This window comes from Protopterus annectens, chromosome 7.part0 (genome assembly GCF_019279795.1).
Source record: "Protopterus annectens isolate FY-2018-M chromosome 7.part0, PAN1.0, whole genome shotgun sequence".
In the NCBI taxonomy this organism is placed as follows: Eukaryota; Metazoa; Chordata; order Ceratodontiformes; family Protopteridae; genus Protopterus; species Protopterus annectens.
This window is the reverse complement of record NC_056739.1, coordinates 801914235-801931413: the sequence shown is the minus strand read 5'-3', so window position 1 is coordinate 801931413 and position 17179 is coordinate 801914235. Positions and strand designations below refer to the sequence as shown.

At 39.3% G+C, this 17179-nt stretch overlaps 1 protein-coding gene across 5 annotated transcripts in view; it reads right to left on the bottom strand.

The window, feature by feature from the left end:
• LOC122806697 overlaps window positions 1–14643 on the bottom strand; it is a 210472-nt gene extending 195829 nt beyond the window's left edge. The window contains exon 1 of one of the 5 annotated variants that reach the window (XM_044077334.1): window positions 14618–14643. Coding sequence is in view for 4 of the 5 variants with exons in the window: in XM_044077335.1 (XP_043933270.1) it covers window positions 14427–14483 (57 nt within the window). In the remaining variant the exon portion in view is untranslated. The other 4 variants (XM_044077335.1, XM_044077331.1, XM_044077333.1 and 1 more) reach the window with 4 other exon arrangements.
• Between the last annotated feature and the right edge of the window lie 2536 nt (window positions 14644–17179).

Genomic DNA, 17179 nt, shown 5'->3' with positions numbered 1-17179 from the left:
TTTGAGTTCCTTATACATGTGTATCATTCTATGCCCACAGCCCACTCCTCTCCATTCCACATGGCTTTAGCACTCCAAGTCATCATTTTCCCCATAAACCTATGCATAATGAACGAGCTGTGGCAAGCCCACTCATATATAAGATGTAAAAATAAATGTCCCTATCTATCCACAAACTTTATCATATTACATTTTGTCACACACTTCAAAGAACTATTTGTCCTTTATTTTTGTGTGTTTTTAAAATGAAATTTAACAGAGGCAAGAAAGAAGAAGAAAAAACACCTTTGATCTTAAACATTTACTCTTTCACCAGTGTAAGTATAAGCTTTCCTATCAAAGTTTCTTCACTCTCTGCCCAGATGATGATTTTCAGTTATACCTAGCAAGGGCTACTCCAGGTTATATTTCTTGCTGGGGCACAATAGGGGCACTGAATCTATCTGGTGGGGCATGGAAGACATCTGAAAACCTGAAAAAAACCTTCACAACAATAGGCTTTAGAATGCATGGTACCAATTCAGTTGCAATCCAGTGTTAAACATTAAAGACCTTTTCCTTATATTTTCTTACAAAAAAAATGAACAAATACATAATGACCCAGAAGTGTGTTTCAGCTAACCTCAACGTCATGAGAAACAGTGGCAAAAATGAAGAACAGATTTAAAATATTTATCTTATATACTTAGAAATTCACTAGAATAACAAACTTTGAATTAACAAGCATTTTCCTGAAGGATACAGAGTTTGAAAAACATATGCTTGTTATTATTTAGAACTGCAATACACAACAGTTTGCTTGAAAGTCACAGACTGTACATGCTAAAAACTAAGATACCTTTCAACTTTTTTGCTCAAGAATTCTGGATAAAGCCAAAAAATGTAGGGGGGGGTCCAAAATGGACAATTTTAAATATTATTCTCTTTTATGCATTTGTTAACCAGGTAAATCCCACGGACAAAGTGACCCTTTTCAGAGGTGACACAAGAGCACTGTCTGAGTGTCCTGTTCAAGATGATACAATAGGCAGATGGAGGTGGAAGAATTCAAACCCTGCACTTTTAACTATAGGAAGCAGTGTGTTAATAGCTCTGAGCCCTAAATTCCAGACAACAATAATGCACTTAATAAGAACTATGAGACTGCAATTACTAATGTTACTGACTGACTGTAATCCTCAGTGATTTACCAGAAAAAGAGGTTTTGTTTTCTTATTTGTTGACCAGTTCCTTTTCAGGGGGAACCTAGGCTCACTGTTGTTCCTATCGAGGGGGGAACCTAGGCACACTTTTGTTCCTATTGAGGGGGGAACCTAGGCACATTGTTGTTCCTTTTCAAGGGGGAAACCTAGGCACACTGTTTGGTTAAGTGACTTAATGAGAATCAGCCAGCAGACAAATGAAGGAATCAAATCCTCTGCCTAGGTGCAGGGATCAAATGAGATCCTTAGTCCTCTACACTAACTGCTAGACCAGTCAATATGCAACAAGGCACACATAAAAGACAAAATGAAAGGTGTTCTGTAAAATCAAAGACAGATCAGGGAAAAGTACTCTAATTGATTTAAAAACTTAACCCTCAGAGATTTATCAACAAAAAATAGTGCAGAGGAACAAGGCTTTAACTCAGCTGCTGCCTGCAGTTAAGGGCACATGGTTTGATTCAACCTACCTCCATCTGCCTACTGTGTGACTTTGATCAAGTTTATTAACCAGTCATTATTCCTCTGGGTTGCTACCCCTTTACCTAACAGACTTTATCTGTGATGAGATAGATTCAGAAAATTGTGTGAAGGGGTAAATCAAGCCTAAACATGGGACTTACCTCCAAAAATACGTACATCATGAACAAGGATAAATCAGGCCTCAAAATAGGAACATTCTTTCAAAAACAGACACAGCTGAGAGGTTTGATCACACGTGATTTTTGACAATGTCGAATACACAGACAGTCACACTATATGACCAACATACTAGTGGCAACGATTTAAAGAAAGAGGACATACATCTTATATCTCCCTTTTTCTGAAGCAAACATAAATGACCATGTGTGATACAATTTTGCAATATGTAGTTCATTAAAGTCAACAGATTTTACACTGCCTCCTTGATAATGTATTTATATTTTGCATCATTTTTGTCACTTTCTGTTTTTTAAACACATTTTTCAGTACTATTCTACATTCCTGCTGGAAGCTGGAAGAGTTACATGTTAATTAGTAACTAATTTTATTCTAATTAGATGCCCAGACTTTCGGCTGGATATACTTACTTTTAAATTGGCTGTGTTCCTATTTTCAATATTTGCAAGTTAAGAGGTATGTTTAGAAAGTGTAGAAAAAATGAATTTGTTGGACTACACGAGAAGACAGATGGTGGAGTGGACTGGATTTGTGAGCAAACCCTGGGAACAGCGCAACAGAGGCATTTGTCACAGGCAGAGATAGAAGTTAAGTATGAAAAGTCAAAGCTAATTTTGTGGTTATTATTTTTTTTTTTGTTGTATTATGAAAATGAAGTATTACTGTGGAAGTTGTGTAACTGGGGAGAAAGTTGTCATTGGAGGGTATGCCTGTGTTCATGGAACATGATTATTCTGGGGTAACATTAAAGTATCACTGCATTTTCTTAATGCAGTCTGGGAGTGTAAAAAGGGAGGACTGACCATTTCTGCCCATAATGAAGGCTTTTGTGATAGAATTGTATCCATGTTCAATGGTGCATATTAAGCAAATGAGATGATTAGAGAACCACATGTAGCAGTGACCCAAATACACATTTAACAGAGGACTGCTAAAGTGGAAGACATTGATACACCAAAAGGAAAACAGGATGATGGGGAAGAGGTTATCCCAGGAACAAGATGGTAAGATAGACTGGAAGACTCTAAATTATGGACTGAGGTAGCCTTTCTGTAATGCTACCACTATTTAGGTAAAGTATGGCTGAATTTACTGGAAGGGTTTTGATTAATGCATAGCAAAAGGAAACTGCTTGTTTTCATTTTGTGATTTTTTTTTTGTTTTTGTTGCTGATGTTTTGTGTTTTTTTGGTTTTGTTACAGTGATTTTCAAAATGCCAATATCAATCACCTGTGTTTTGATGCTTCTACATTGTGGTAAATCAATACACACACACACACACACACACACACACATAAATAATGTTATATAAGTGTGTGTGTGTGTGTGTGTGTGTGTGTGTGTGTGTGTGTGTGTGTGTGTGTGTGTGTATATGTATATATATATATATATATATATATATATATATATATATATATACTTCATTTATCTCCTTGTTGTCAATTTACACTTAAATTGCACTCTGTTATGTCAACACACTTTGGTTGACAAAACAGATAGTCAACAATTGTGTGAGATCATATAATCCCCAGGGTCAGGGAATATGCCCTTTCACCGGGAATTGTGTGATCTGAGCATGAATAAATAAGTAGCCTTCCTTGCAAAAACACTATCCATGGTACAGAATAGTGTCAGATAATGCACTGAAGCGTGTCAATGTTTGTCAATGTTAATGTGTTGATGTTATTTGCTTGTCCATTGCAGTGCTTGAAAAATTGTCACTATGTTTATTTATTTATTTATTTATTTAAATTTGTTGACCGGGAGTGTCCGTCTGGACGTAGGTGCATTTTCAGCGGAGGCCCAGGGAGAAAAGCTCCACAGTTAAAATAAACAGACAGTATATACATTGTATTACATAGTGAATAACAATTTACATAGCAATTACTTACAACATATTTCCAGATGAAGAACATAGTACATCAGTAAACAACTAGAATCTTTATCTGTGAAGTGCATACCAGACATTAACAAATGTTACAAGAAGAAGCAGTTTGTGCTGTATAATAAGTACTGGCTTATGAGCATCTGAGCTTGCTATAATCAAGGTAGTTAGTGGAGTGGAAAGAAAGGTAGTGGTTGGATGGGGTGGATGATATTAGAGTGGGAGTTGCAAGGGCATAGCCAGCATGTTTTTAGTTGCGCTTTTAGTAAAGTTTTGAAGTGGGTGCATGATGGTATGGAGGTAATTGTGGGTGGGAGTGAGTTCCATAATTTGGCTATGGCGCAAGAGAATAGTGCTTCACCAGCAGAGTTATTGGCCTTAGTGATCTGCAAGTGATTTTTTGCTACTGGATCTTAGTGGTCTGGTGGTGCGATAGGGTTGGAGTAGATTCTGGAGGGATGGGACATTTAGTGGATGGTTTACTAGTTTGTGGGCGAGTGAGAGTTGATACCACTGAAGGAGGTGAGGGAGTTCAAGCCAGCCCAGTTCAGCAAGTGAGAGACAGTGGTGACTACGGTAGGATGCCCCTGTGGCGAATTTGGCAATTTTGTTGTAGCAGGTCTCTAGCTTGTTTAGATCACATTGCCTTAGGTTGGTATATATTGGAGAGGCATAAAGTAGGGTGGAGATAAGGTGGGAATTTGCTATTGAAATCTTTGCTGCTTTGGTGAGAAATTGCTTACTTCTGTATAACGCTCCTAGTTTTTTGTGGACTTTTTTTATACTCATGGATATGTGAATGTCAAATTTTAGTTTATTGTCTATTTCCACTCCTAGCAATTTGGTGTGTTCAGTTGGGTATATAGTGGTGTTGTCTTTTGCCGTGATGTTAAAGTGAGAGTTGTTTTGAGTATGTTTGGTGGGTTGGAAGATGAGTAGTTTAGTTTTGTTTGGGTTGAGTATTAATCGGGCATCGGATAACCATGTTTCAACAGAGGAAAAGGCTTCCTGTGTGACTTTTTGCAGTTTTGGTAGGGACTGGGCTGAGCAGATGATGGTTGAGTCATCTGCGTATTGTATGAGTGTGCCATGTTTGGTGGCAGAGGCTAGATTATTGGTGTAAACAGAGAAGAGTAGGGGTCCAAGGATGGATCCTTGGGGAACCCCTATGGAGACAGGTAGTTGGGGAGAGATGTCATTCTGCCATACAACGGATTGTTGGCGGTCAGATAGGTAACTCTGAAACCAGTTGGTGACCGATTGTGAGAAGGATAGGTTATTGAGGACAGAGATAAGTTGTTTGTGTGGGACCATGTCAAATGCTTTATTTAGGTCTAGGAAAGTAGCAGAGGAGAAGTAGCCATTGTTTTTATGCTGAAGGACAGTGTTAGTAAAGGAGAGTAAGGCAGTAGCAACACACTGGTATTCATAAATGAATACTAGAACTGTAGTTCTGTTCACAGGTTCATAGGTAAGTACTTGGCTAGCTGCCATTGTAGGCCATTTTAAGCCTACCAATTTCCTTTTTTGTGCTTGAAATAATCTATCCCATCTGGATAGAAATTGGCCTTACTCATCCCATGGTTGATAATTATATATTACCCCTAATAAGAATAACTGGGATCATACCATGGATAATTTGAGGGACCTATGCATAAGATAAGCATTTAAGAGCTGCCTCTGTCCATTAGTAGTACAGGGGACAATCCCGGGGTAAATTTTCTATTTCTTATACAAAGATCTAAGTCCAGGGCTACAGTTTCTGTTTCCCATCTATAGATCTAAGCTGCACTTGAATATGGACAGGGATGAACTTTGTTTTATGTGGATGGGGAGTCTGCTCCATAGCAGTGGTATCCTCTGCAAAATACACTTCTTCCTCCAAACCATTTTACTGATATTGCAGAAGAAGTTTATATCCCTTGACCAAATATTTCTAATGCCATTTGACTTACTTATGTGCAATGAATCCATCAGTAATGGGTCAGAGGATGCCTTGTATGCCAAACACAGGTCACCTCTTAGCAGTCTGCAGGATACTGGGTATAGTGATATGGTTTTGACTTGATCCATATAGGAAATGTTGTTTAAGCCTTGTATCATTTTAGCAAGGTATGTCTGTGGGCATTCCAGTTGTTGCATGTGTCTGGACAGATACATGCCAAAGGGGGCATCATATTCAATGACCGGCCTAATGAAGGACGAGTAAAGGGGGACAATGACATTCCTAGATCCAATCACAATCCCTGCCTTTGTTAATAAGCTGTGCAATATAGAAGGAACTTCTTACAACAATAGACAAATGTTGGTCAAGCGTTAGGCCACTGTCCACATAAGTTCACAAATCCTGAACAACTAGGTCAACTCTTAGGGATGTATTGTCATTGTCTTAATTCCCAGGGGTAGATGACTTCTCAAAGGGTACAGTAATGCATTTTTTAGCTTTTAGTTTCAGAACATGATTTTGATACCAGTTATTTATTTCCGGCAAATCTTCCTGCAGGATGGCATTATCATCTGCCAATTCCATCCCCTAACAGTCTGCATCTGGGCCATCCACCCCTTCACTTTGTCCTGGTTACAGCTCTAAAAAGATTAGTATGGAGGATGAAACAAATAAAGAGATGCAGTTAATAAGTGGAACATTGCTGAAAAAATGGCTGATTTCTTTTTATTTTGCTAGGTAGCTGCTTGGTACACCATACCACAGAATACACACAAAATTCTATGACACTGATGAGAGGAAGTTGGTAGCATAGCCACTGCAGGTGAGGTACACACAGAACAAGAGATTAAATATTTTACCAGTAGTTTCAGAGAGATGTTTTAGATAAAAGCCTTTCAATTGCTTGAGTGCTCCTTCAGTAAGTGTCGTTGTTACAAAGTGAATTAGTGGAGTTTGTACTTTACACAACTCTTCTATGAACAATGAGTGTGTGTGTGTGTGTGTGTGTGTGTGTGTGTGTGTGTGTGTGTGTGTGTGTGTGTGTTTATCTTCTTCTTCTCTTTTGGCTGTTCCCGTTAGGGGTCACTACAGTGGATCATCTATTTCCATTTCTTCCTGTCCTCTGCATCTTGCTCTGTCACACCAATCACCTGCATGTCCTCTCTCATCACATCCATAAACTCTGACATGTCCAGCTCTGACTCTTGCCTTTTTGTCAGTGCCACAGTCTCCAACCCATATAACATAGCTGGTTTCACTACCCTCTTGTAGACCTTCCCTTTCACTCTTACTGGTACCCATTTGTCACAAATCACTCCTGACAGTCTTCTCCACCCATTCCACCCTGCCTGTACTCTCTTCTTCAAATCTCTTCCACACTCACCATTACTCTGAACTGTTGATATATATGTATGCATAAGGTTGGGGGTGTCCCCCACACAAGGAGGGGTAATGGGTGCTTACCCCCCTGCAAAAATCAGTTTGAGTTTTTGAGTTTCACTGAATGTGGTTTTCAGTGGGTTATTTTTATGGCTTCAGAACAAGGAACTTTAAATGAAATGACACTGTGTCAGGAGGAGTGAGGCCACAGTGCCTGGTAACTGAGATGATGACAACCAACTTCATGTCTCCCATCTGACCACCATGTTTTATGATTTATGCCTTCTGTGCATTGTTTATCTCCATCTGTGGCACAATGAGCACTTAATGACAGATATACATGATTCTGTTCCTAAATTTTGCTGTATGCATGCATGTGTGTGTGTGTGTGTGCGTGTGTGTGTGTAATGTGTAAAGTTCTTTTTTTTGTTAAGCACCAAATGGAACAGAACTTTTTTAACTGTAGGTATGGATACAGTGGAGATGAATGTTTCATGGCAAAGGTGGGGTAGTGATAATCAATGCCATGTGTGACTGACAGCAGCTGTGGTCTTGCAATCTGCACTGCTACTGCTGATTTATATATGTGATGGTACAGAATTGAAATTATACCAGTGGTACCCTTTAATAAATATGAGGGGCAATGGGACTTAAGAATATACAGTAAATGTAAACTGCTACCTCAAGTTAATAGCCAAAGCCTGCAACACCCAAATAAACCTCACACTGTATGGCTACAGATGAGTTATAATCACTGCCCTCCCCGCCAGGTTTTTACTACATCATACAGATCTTTATATATCACACACACACACACACACACACACACACACACACACACACACACACACACACAGACACACACAAACACACACACAGACACACACACAAACACATCTTTTCTAAGCAAAGTGAGGCACTTCAGAACTACTGTGGTGATAATGGACACATACTGTCTGCAAACAGCTGCAGTTAACTTTGAACCTAACACCACTCTTAAGTATTCAACTGCGGTACCACCTTTAACATTCTTGTAAGAAAAGTGCAGTCCGGGTCTGAACTGTCTGCAAACAGCTACAGTTAACTTTGAACCTAACACCACTCTTAAGTATTCAACTGCGGTACCACCTTTAACATTCTTGTAAGAAAAGCGCAGTCCGGGTCTAACTGTCTGCAAACAGCTACAGTTAACTTTGAACCTAACACCACTCTTAAGTATTCAACTGCGGTACCACCTTTAACATTCTTGTAGGAAAAGAGCAATCTGGGTCGGACCTGTCTGCAAACAACTACAGTTAACTTTGTACCTAACACCACTTTTAGGTATTCAACTGCAGTACCTTTAACATTCTTGTAAGAAAAGCGCAGTCCGGGTATGAACTGTCTGCAAACAGCTACAGTTAACTTTGAACCTAACACCACTCTTAAGTATTCAACTGCGGTACCACATTTAACATTCTTGTAAGAAAAGCGCAGTCTGGGTCTGAACTGTCTGCAAACAGCTACAGTTAACTTTGAACCTAACACCACTCTTAAGTATTCAACTGCGGTACCACATTTAACATTCTTGTAAGAAAAGCGCAGTCCGGGTCTGAACTGTCTGCAAACAGCTACAGTTAACTTTGAACCTAACACCACTCTTAAGTATTCAACTGCGGTACCACCTTTAACATTCTTGTAAGAAAAGCGCAGTCTGGGTCTGAACTGTCTGCAAACAGCTACAGTTAACTTTGAGTATGTGTCTACCTGTTTGAGCCAATATTCATTTTCCCTTGGAGAGCACTCTGCTTTGGTTGTAAGCAGCCCCCGCCACCACACACACACACACACACACACACACACACACACACACACACACACACATCTTCCACTTTCTCTTATTCCCTTCTGTTAGCAAATAGTATCCATAACTGATCAATACTGTGTGTTTGTAAATTTAAACTATGACCACAGTAGCCTACTGATACAAGGTTATCCTGTTTTTCCACCTGAGAAATTAAGAAATGACTTACAGTTTCAGAGCAGTCCTTGGTCAATTGTGATTGTTTCTTAACACATACTTGTCTTTGCTTTGTGATTGTTTCCAGCCCCTCATACGAGCAACTAACAGGGTCTCTACCGCCGCTCCCCACCCTGCCCCTATTCCTCCGCCCCAGTGGTCCCACCTTTATTGCACTCAAACCCCTCCCATCTTTCTAATAGCCAACCACAGCACTAACCCAACACTACCTCCTCCATCTTCCCACTACTATCACACCTCCTCAACTAACATGTACAAGCATACCTTTCCTATGCTCACTGCATGCACTCTCCTTGCATATCTTACATCCTACCAAAGCTCCATCATTCCCCCACTCAACCACTACCACTGTACTGCTAGTCACACCACCACTCATGTCTCACCCACACTCAGCTCCCCTCCCACCAGCTCAAGAACCATCCCTATGCACCCCCCACATATTCTACCAACTATATTACTCAAACATAAAGCATCCCTACAACTTAACATAGTAACCCTCCCGCCATACCTATTACCCACAGAGCACAATTATAAAGTTTTCCTTATAAACAAACACATTCAAAAACTGAGAAAACTAATAATCTCATGCTTATCAAAACTAGCCCTAAGTGGAGACATCCACCCCAACCCTGGCCCTACCATCTCCAACCCCAATTTTCATAATCAGACTAGAAACCACAACTTCTTCCATATTACAGCCAATAGAAAGCCAAGTGACTTCCTTCTACTATGCCTAAATATTAGAAGTATATCCAACAAAGTCCATGAACTCCATGCCACCATAGACTTGTACTCCCCAGATATAGTCATCCTGACAGAAACCTGGCTAAAACCTTACATTACCAGTGAGCAAATACTCCCTACAGGTTATGGCATACTAAGAGTAGACCGGCTAAACAAAAAGGAGGTGGTGTAGCTATAATATTTAAACAGCATCTAAACATTCAGATCTTAAAATCATCAGCTCCACAAATAGGCAATGAAGAAATAATATATACCAACCTCAAAATTAACCAAAACAAAACCATCAACATAATTGGATGCTACTTCCCACCTGGCCAAAACATCCCTCCCCTAGAAAACCTCCTCAGCTGGTCTACCCACCATCTCCCCCAAGAAACTATCATCTTAGGTGATTTCAATATTGACTGGCAATCCTGTTCTGGCAACAATCCAACCCATCATGTACACCTTCATGGCTTCACTCAACTAGTCCAGTCACCAACCAGGATAAATAAAACCTCCACCAAGCACACTACCCTGGATTGGATTCTAGTCAGTAAGAGCCCCCAGTCATATATAACAGGCTGCTTATCAGATAGCCTCAGTGATCACTCCCCAACATTCCTACTCAAAAAATACATATACCAAGCTAAACCTGTCATCTACCATCAAATACGTAAAAAACTAAACTTTAACCCACTCACATTCATCTCATCCCTCAAAGAATGTAATTGGCATCCTCTAAAGTACCTCAGTCTAGATGATGCAGTTGAATTTTTTTAATACTACCTTCCTGAACATCCTTAATTACCATGCCCCCATAAGAGTCTCCAGAACCAAAGCACAACCCTCCCCATGGCTACGGAAAACCACTAAGTCAGAAATGAAAAACAGGGATAAAGCCTGGGAGCACTGGCAAAACCAAAACCCCTCAGCTAGACAGAAATTCCTAGAACTACACAATAGAGTCAAAAAGCTAATAAAACAGGACAAATCCCAATACTACCAGTCTGCCCTAGACTCCTCACAACACAGCCCCAAACAATTCTGGTCCTCCATAAACTCCATCCTCCACCCAGGTAAAGTCAGTACCCCTCCTCCTAACATCCCTCACTCCTCAGAAAATATTGCTACCTCATTCAACACACACTTCACCCAAACCATACTATCACTAGCTAAACAACACAAACCCCCTCCCCTCCAACCCACACCTTCAACTAGTAATCTCCCCAATGCCTTCTCTTTTTCTCCTGTACCTACCTCCAACATAAAAAAACTCTTAACTAAACTTAAACCCACCAAATTAGCAGCAGACAGCCTCCCAAGTGAATACCTACAAATCGCAGCTGATGCTCTGGCCTACCCAGTATCCATCTTGATTAACTGATCTCTGTCAGAAAGGTACGTTCCCACACTGTGGAAGTATCACATATAATTCCCCTCCACAAAGGCGGACCCTCCACAGAACTAACCAATTACCGCCCCATAGCTATTCTCTCTCCACTCTCCAAAATACTAGAGAGATGCATACACTCTCAGGTCTCAGACTACCTCCTTACTAACAACCTCCTTTCCAGTACTCAGCATGGTTTCCGACCAAACCATAGCACCACCACTGCCTTACTCTCCTTTATTAACACTATCCTTCAGCATAAAAACAATGGCTATCTCTCCTCTGCTACTTTCCTAGACCTATCTAAAACATTTGACATGGTCCCACACAAACAACTTATCTCTGTCCTCAATAACCTATCCTTCTCACAATCGGTCACCAACTGGTTTCAGAGTTACCTGTCTGACCACCAACAATCCATTGTATGGCAGAATGACATATCTCCCCAACTACCTGTCTCCATAGGGGTTCCCCAAGGATCCATCCTTGGACCCCTACTCTTCTCTGTTTACACCAATAATCTAGCCTCTGCCACCAAACATGGCACACTCATACAATACGCAGATGACTCAACCACCATCTGCTCAGCCCAGTCCCTACCAAAACTGCAAAAAGTCACACAGAAAGCCTTTTCCTCTGTTGAAACATGGTTATCCGATGCCCGATTAATACTCAACCCAAACAAAACTAAACTACTCATCTTCCAACCCACCAAACATACTCAAAACAACTCTCACTTTAACATCACGGCAAAAGACAACACCACTATATACCCAACTGAACACACCAAATTGCTAGGAGTGGAAATAGACAATAAACTAAAATTTGACATTCACATATCCATGACTATAAAAAAAGTCCACAAAAAACTAGGAGCGTTATACAGAAATAAGCAATTTCTCACCAAAGCAGCAAAGATTTCAATAGTAAATTCCCACCTTATCTCCACCCTACTTTATGCCCCTCCAATATATACCAACCTAAGGCAATGTGATCTAAACAAGTTAGAGACCCGCTACAACAAAATCGCCAAATTCGCCACAGGGGCATCCTACCGTAGTCACCACTGTCTCTCACTTGCTGAACTAGGCTGGCTTGAACTCCCTCACCTCCTTCAGTGGTATCAACTCTCACTCGCCCACAAGCTAGTAAACCATCCACTAAATGTCCCATCCCTCCAGAATCTACTCCAACCCTATCGCACCACCAGACCACTAAGATCCATCAGCAAAAATCACTTGCAGATCACTAAAGCCAATAAATCTGCTGGTGAAGCACTATTCTCTTGCACCATAGCCAAATTATGGAACTCACTCCCACCCACAATTACCTCCATACCATCATGCACCCACTTCAAAACTTTACTAAAAGCGCAACAAAAAACATGCTGGCTATGCCCTTGCAACTCCCACTCTAATATCATCCACCCCATCCAACCACTACCTTTCTTTCCACTCCACTAACTACCTTGATTATAGCAAGATCAGATGCTCATAAGCCAGTACTTATTATACAGCACGAACTTCTTCTTCTTGTAACATTTGTTAATGTCTGGTATGCACTTCACAGACAAAGATTCTAGTTGTCTACTGATGTACTATGTTCTTCATCTGTAAATATGTTGTAAGTAATTGCTATGTAAATTGTTAATCACTATGTAATCCAAAGTAAATACTGTCTGTTTATTTTAACTGTGGAGCTTTTCTCCCCGGGCCTCCGCTGAAATTGGACCTACGTCCAGTCGGACACTCCCGGTCAACAAATTTAAATAAATAAATAAATAAAAATAAATAAACATAATTATAGCGGCATAGTTAACCTTTAACCATCTGTCTTACCACACATTAGTTGTACAGTTGTCACTTAACCAACACTCTTGTCACCTGAAATACTTTATTTTCATTTTTGTACATGTTTAAATAGTATCAAGCTCTACTACAAAAATTGTTTTGCAAGCAGAACAACAGGTTAAGAAGATACATTCATTTCCAAAGAGGATTACCTACTTATTTTACTGTTGGGGCGACACCCTTCTGTCAGATTTTCGCAGAATGTCCAGATTTTGACCTCTTATTTTTGGTCTGTTTTTCATAAAATTGTGGTTTTCTGGCAAATTGCTGGTAAAGCATTAAAGACTGAACTTAGAAAATAATGTCAGACATTTCAGTTAAAGACTTCATATCCGTCAGGAAATCCATGCTAACGCAAAACCTGTTATTCTATCGACTTTCTGAGTTTGTAAGATCAATTTATAAAAAATCTCCCTATTTTGGGCCTTTGCCCCACTTTTATTTATGGCTTTTTCCACATTTCTTGCTCTAAAACGTTGTGCGGTATGGGAAGCCTGAGGGCACACATGATAGTGCATAATGTATCAGTGATGAAAACCAAACATACCTGACCTGAGTGATAACAGCTGAAGACTGCTTAATATGAAAGTGGTACTGAATAAAGTAGATCTAAACCAAGAATATGGATACCCACAATAAAGTAAAAAAGAATGGCAGTGACAAACTCATACAAATTGCTGTGCATCATCTGTACTGTAAACACACAATTATGTGTACAAGAGGATACTGAAAATAGTGCTAATAAAATATCAGACACAGTTTTAAGGTATTTATCATCCGCCCATAAATTTTCCATAAACCCTCGTTCAGTGTGTAACGAACGCTTGCGGTTTAACAATTTTCTACGATTTAGCTGTTTAAAGAAAACAAATATAAGGCACTACTTACGGTAACTGAGTTCATATCACCTGTAACAGATATTTCAGTTAACCTGGATTAAATGCACTGATTTTTGCAGTGTCGATTATGTATCACATGAATTACACTTTTCGATTTCCATCATAAATATTTCGCCGTACTCGTTTATTGATAGCGATCCATAACTGCATGACTAAAGCAGGCCGGGTGGGATTTGTATATTATAAGACAGACAGACTGCCCAGCTTTCAAGGAGTCGTTTGCCTCCCATGCATACCACTAATGTTTAATATGGAGTAGCCAATGACAAGCAAAACATTGATTAAACAGTACCATTTTCTTGTTTCGTGTACAGGGCTCCCAGTCCTGCGTTACAATTTCCTAGCGGGCCCCAATTTGAGGTGACTTCAGGATCGTACTAAAACCCGGACTTGTCTCAAATGAATGCCCTTCTCGCAGTCCAAAATGACACAAGGAGCGTTACTTAAATAAAAAAAAAATGAAAATAACCTGTCCTTTCGCCATGAATTTTAATAGGGGCAGACGCCCACCTCCACACCCCCTCATCCGAACAGTACAACTCCTCCCACCAGCTACATAGTATTATTGCTTTTCGTCGCTTTATTTACTGCTGCGGAACATCAGGACAGGGTGAGCTACTTTAAACATGTGTTTTACATATTCTAAAATAGTCTGTGTACCTGGGGACTCTAAATAACTTACTGACTGTCCACTGCACCCTCTCGGTAATATTATAGCTCTCACAGCCTTTTGCACGCGCAATGTTACGTGTTTGTGACGTCAGGCAGGCGGACAACATTGCCACTGGTTATTTTAGCAGGGTAGCTCACACCATTAAACAAATCACTACTGCCCACCATCGCTGCCAGTTTTCGCCCTTTATTGGTCCATAGCTATAACTTTCATAAATGGATTGGCTTTTAATAGTTAAAATGTGCTGGGCAGGCAAAAGCATACCTCTCAACTCAACAGATTTTCGCAGCATGTCCAGATTGTTTTACTCATATTTTTGAAATGTTTCTGTTAAAATTTTGGTTTTCTGGCAAATCATTGGCAAATCGTTGAAGGTTGAAGTCCGAAAATAATGACAGACATTTGAGTTTCAGAATTCAGTTCATACCCTTCAGCAAATTCATGCTAATGCAAAACCCGTTATTCAACTTTCTAAGTTTGTAAGAACAATATTTATAAAGGGTCCCTATTTTGGGGCCTTTGTCCCATTATTGGCCCTCCCCCCATTATTTACGGCTTTGTCCAAATTTCTTAATCTCAGAGATTGAGAGGTATGAGGCAAAGTATTTAAATATTCTTCATAAACTGTGCTGAGACTTCTCATTTACTTCCAAAGGCAATATATGGCCTGCTGAATTTGTGCTTGAAAATACTCCGTAGTCATTTTAATGATGGTATTCATTAATTTGTACACGTGAGGGACAATGAGGTAATTAATGTTCTATGATCATGAATATTGATTTCGTCCCCGTCTTTAGCATCTGAAATTATGTCATTCAATTTCCCTTATAAAGGCATTTGTGTTCAGAGGTTCCTTCCTTTATGTCTACAGAAAGTGGGGTTATTCATCATCAGTTCTAATGTTAAGCCAGTGTTTCTTTCTGTTTATTCTTGCTTTTACATTTTGAGCCTGTATTTCTCATGCTTAAGCTGGTTTAGACACTCATTGATCTCTACAGGATCGGTTCTTTAAAAATGTTTATACTGTAAGTATTAAAGGCTAAAATGAAGTTTTCCATTTCCTGCTAACTTTTAAAGAAAACAAATTTAGATTTCTTGGCCTGTCAAAATATGTTAGCCTCTTTACACTAGTATTGCATTCTTACTGTGTCATTTTCATTTTCATCATATTTTTTTCCTTTGTAAGTTGACATGATTTGTGTTTTCTGTATAATACAGTTTTTAACAAGTTCAGTAACACCTTAGCTTCCCCAGATATTAATTCATTTTCTATACATGCATCCTGTTTTTGTTGTATCCTTATATACAGATGTGCCATCGTGCAGTTATCCCAAAGCTTTTATATTCTTTGGCATCTATTATGTTGATTCCTTTTTCATTGTTCAGGTATTTATATATATATATATATATATATATATATATATATATATATATATATATATATATATATATATATATATATATATATATATATACCGACACAGGTAAGCATAAGTACTGTGGAACGGAATGTATTCCCGTTTCTGCAATTAAATTAAAAACAACAAGAAACATGTATATAGCATGTGCCCCCCACACTTAAATATACCAACTCCGAAATCACACCACATTGCAGAAACAGGAATACATCCCGTTCCGCACTACTTACCATTGTCAGTGATGTGTTGTATCGGCGATGTGGTCTCGGTGAACTCATCTCGGGTAAGTGATTTTTCGTGGAACTGATAGGTTCCCATAAATATATATATATATATATATATATATATATATATATATATATATATATATATATATATACACACACACACACACACACACACACACACACACACACACACACACACACACATATATTCATGCATTCATCCATCCTCATCCCCTTTTCCCATTTTGCATAGGGGGTTGGGGTGTCACTTCAACACTAACAATCATCTCAAGCCAAGGTTTACACCACCGGGTGGCTAGCCCTGCAGAAGACATTCATGCATATTAGGACATATATAAATACGTGTGTGTGTGTGTGTGTGTGTGTGTGTGTACCTGCATGCATGGTTTCTATTGTGTTTTTAATCAGTATGTACATCTTACGCCTGCAGTTAGCAGAGAAATACAGTTATTTCAACATCATGATGTAATAATGAAGAAGTTTTAAATATTAAAATGAAATTCCTAATTACCTTTCCAGTGTATTTTTTAGTTTTTCTACACTGTGGAGTGGAACTTTAGTCGGAGTCTCTGTGGTAAACGCATTTTCTTGTTTACTACAGAAAAGGTAGAAGAAATGATTGTTGCCAGAAAAATGAAAAAAAAAACACTCAGCAAAGAAATGGAGCATTCATGGCAAAAGTGTTAATCCTAAGCTTGGTATTGCTGCATTGTTAACAGAAAGTCTACTTTTCTATTTGCATCTGCAGGACTCCCAGGGACTCAAAAGCTTAGAAAGATCACAGACTAAGACAAAAATGACAAACAGAGCTATGATGTATTTACAAAAACAGAGCATACAATCCTTTTATTTCAATTTGTGACAAAGCAACAAGCCAATACAG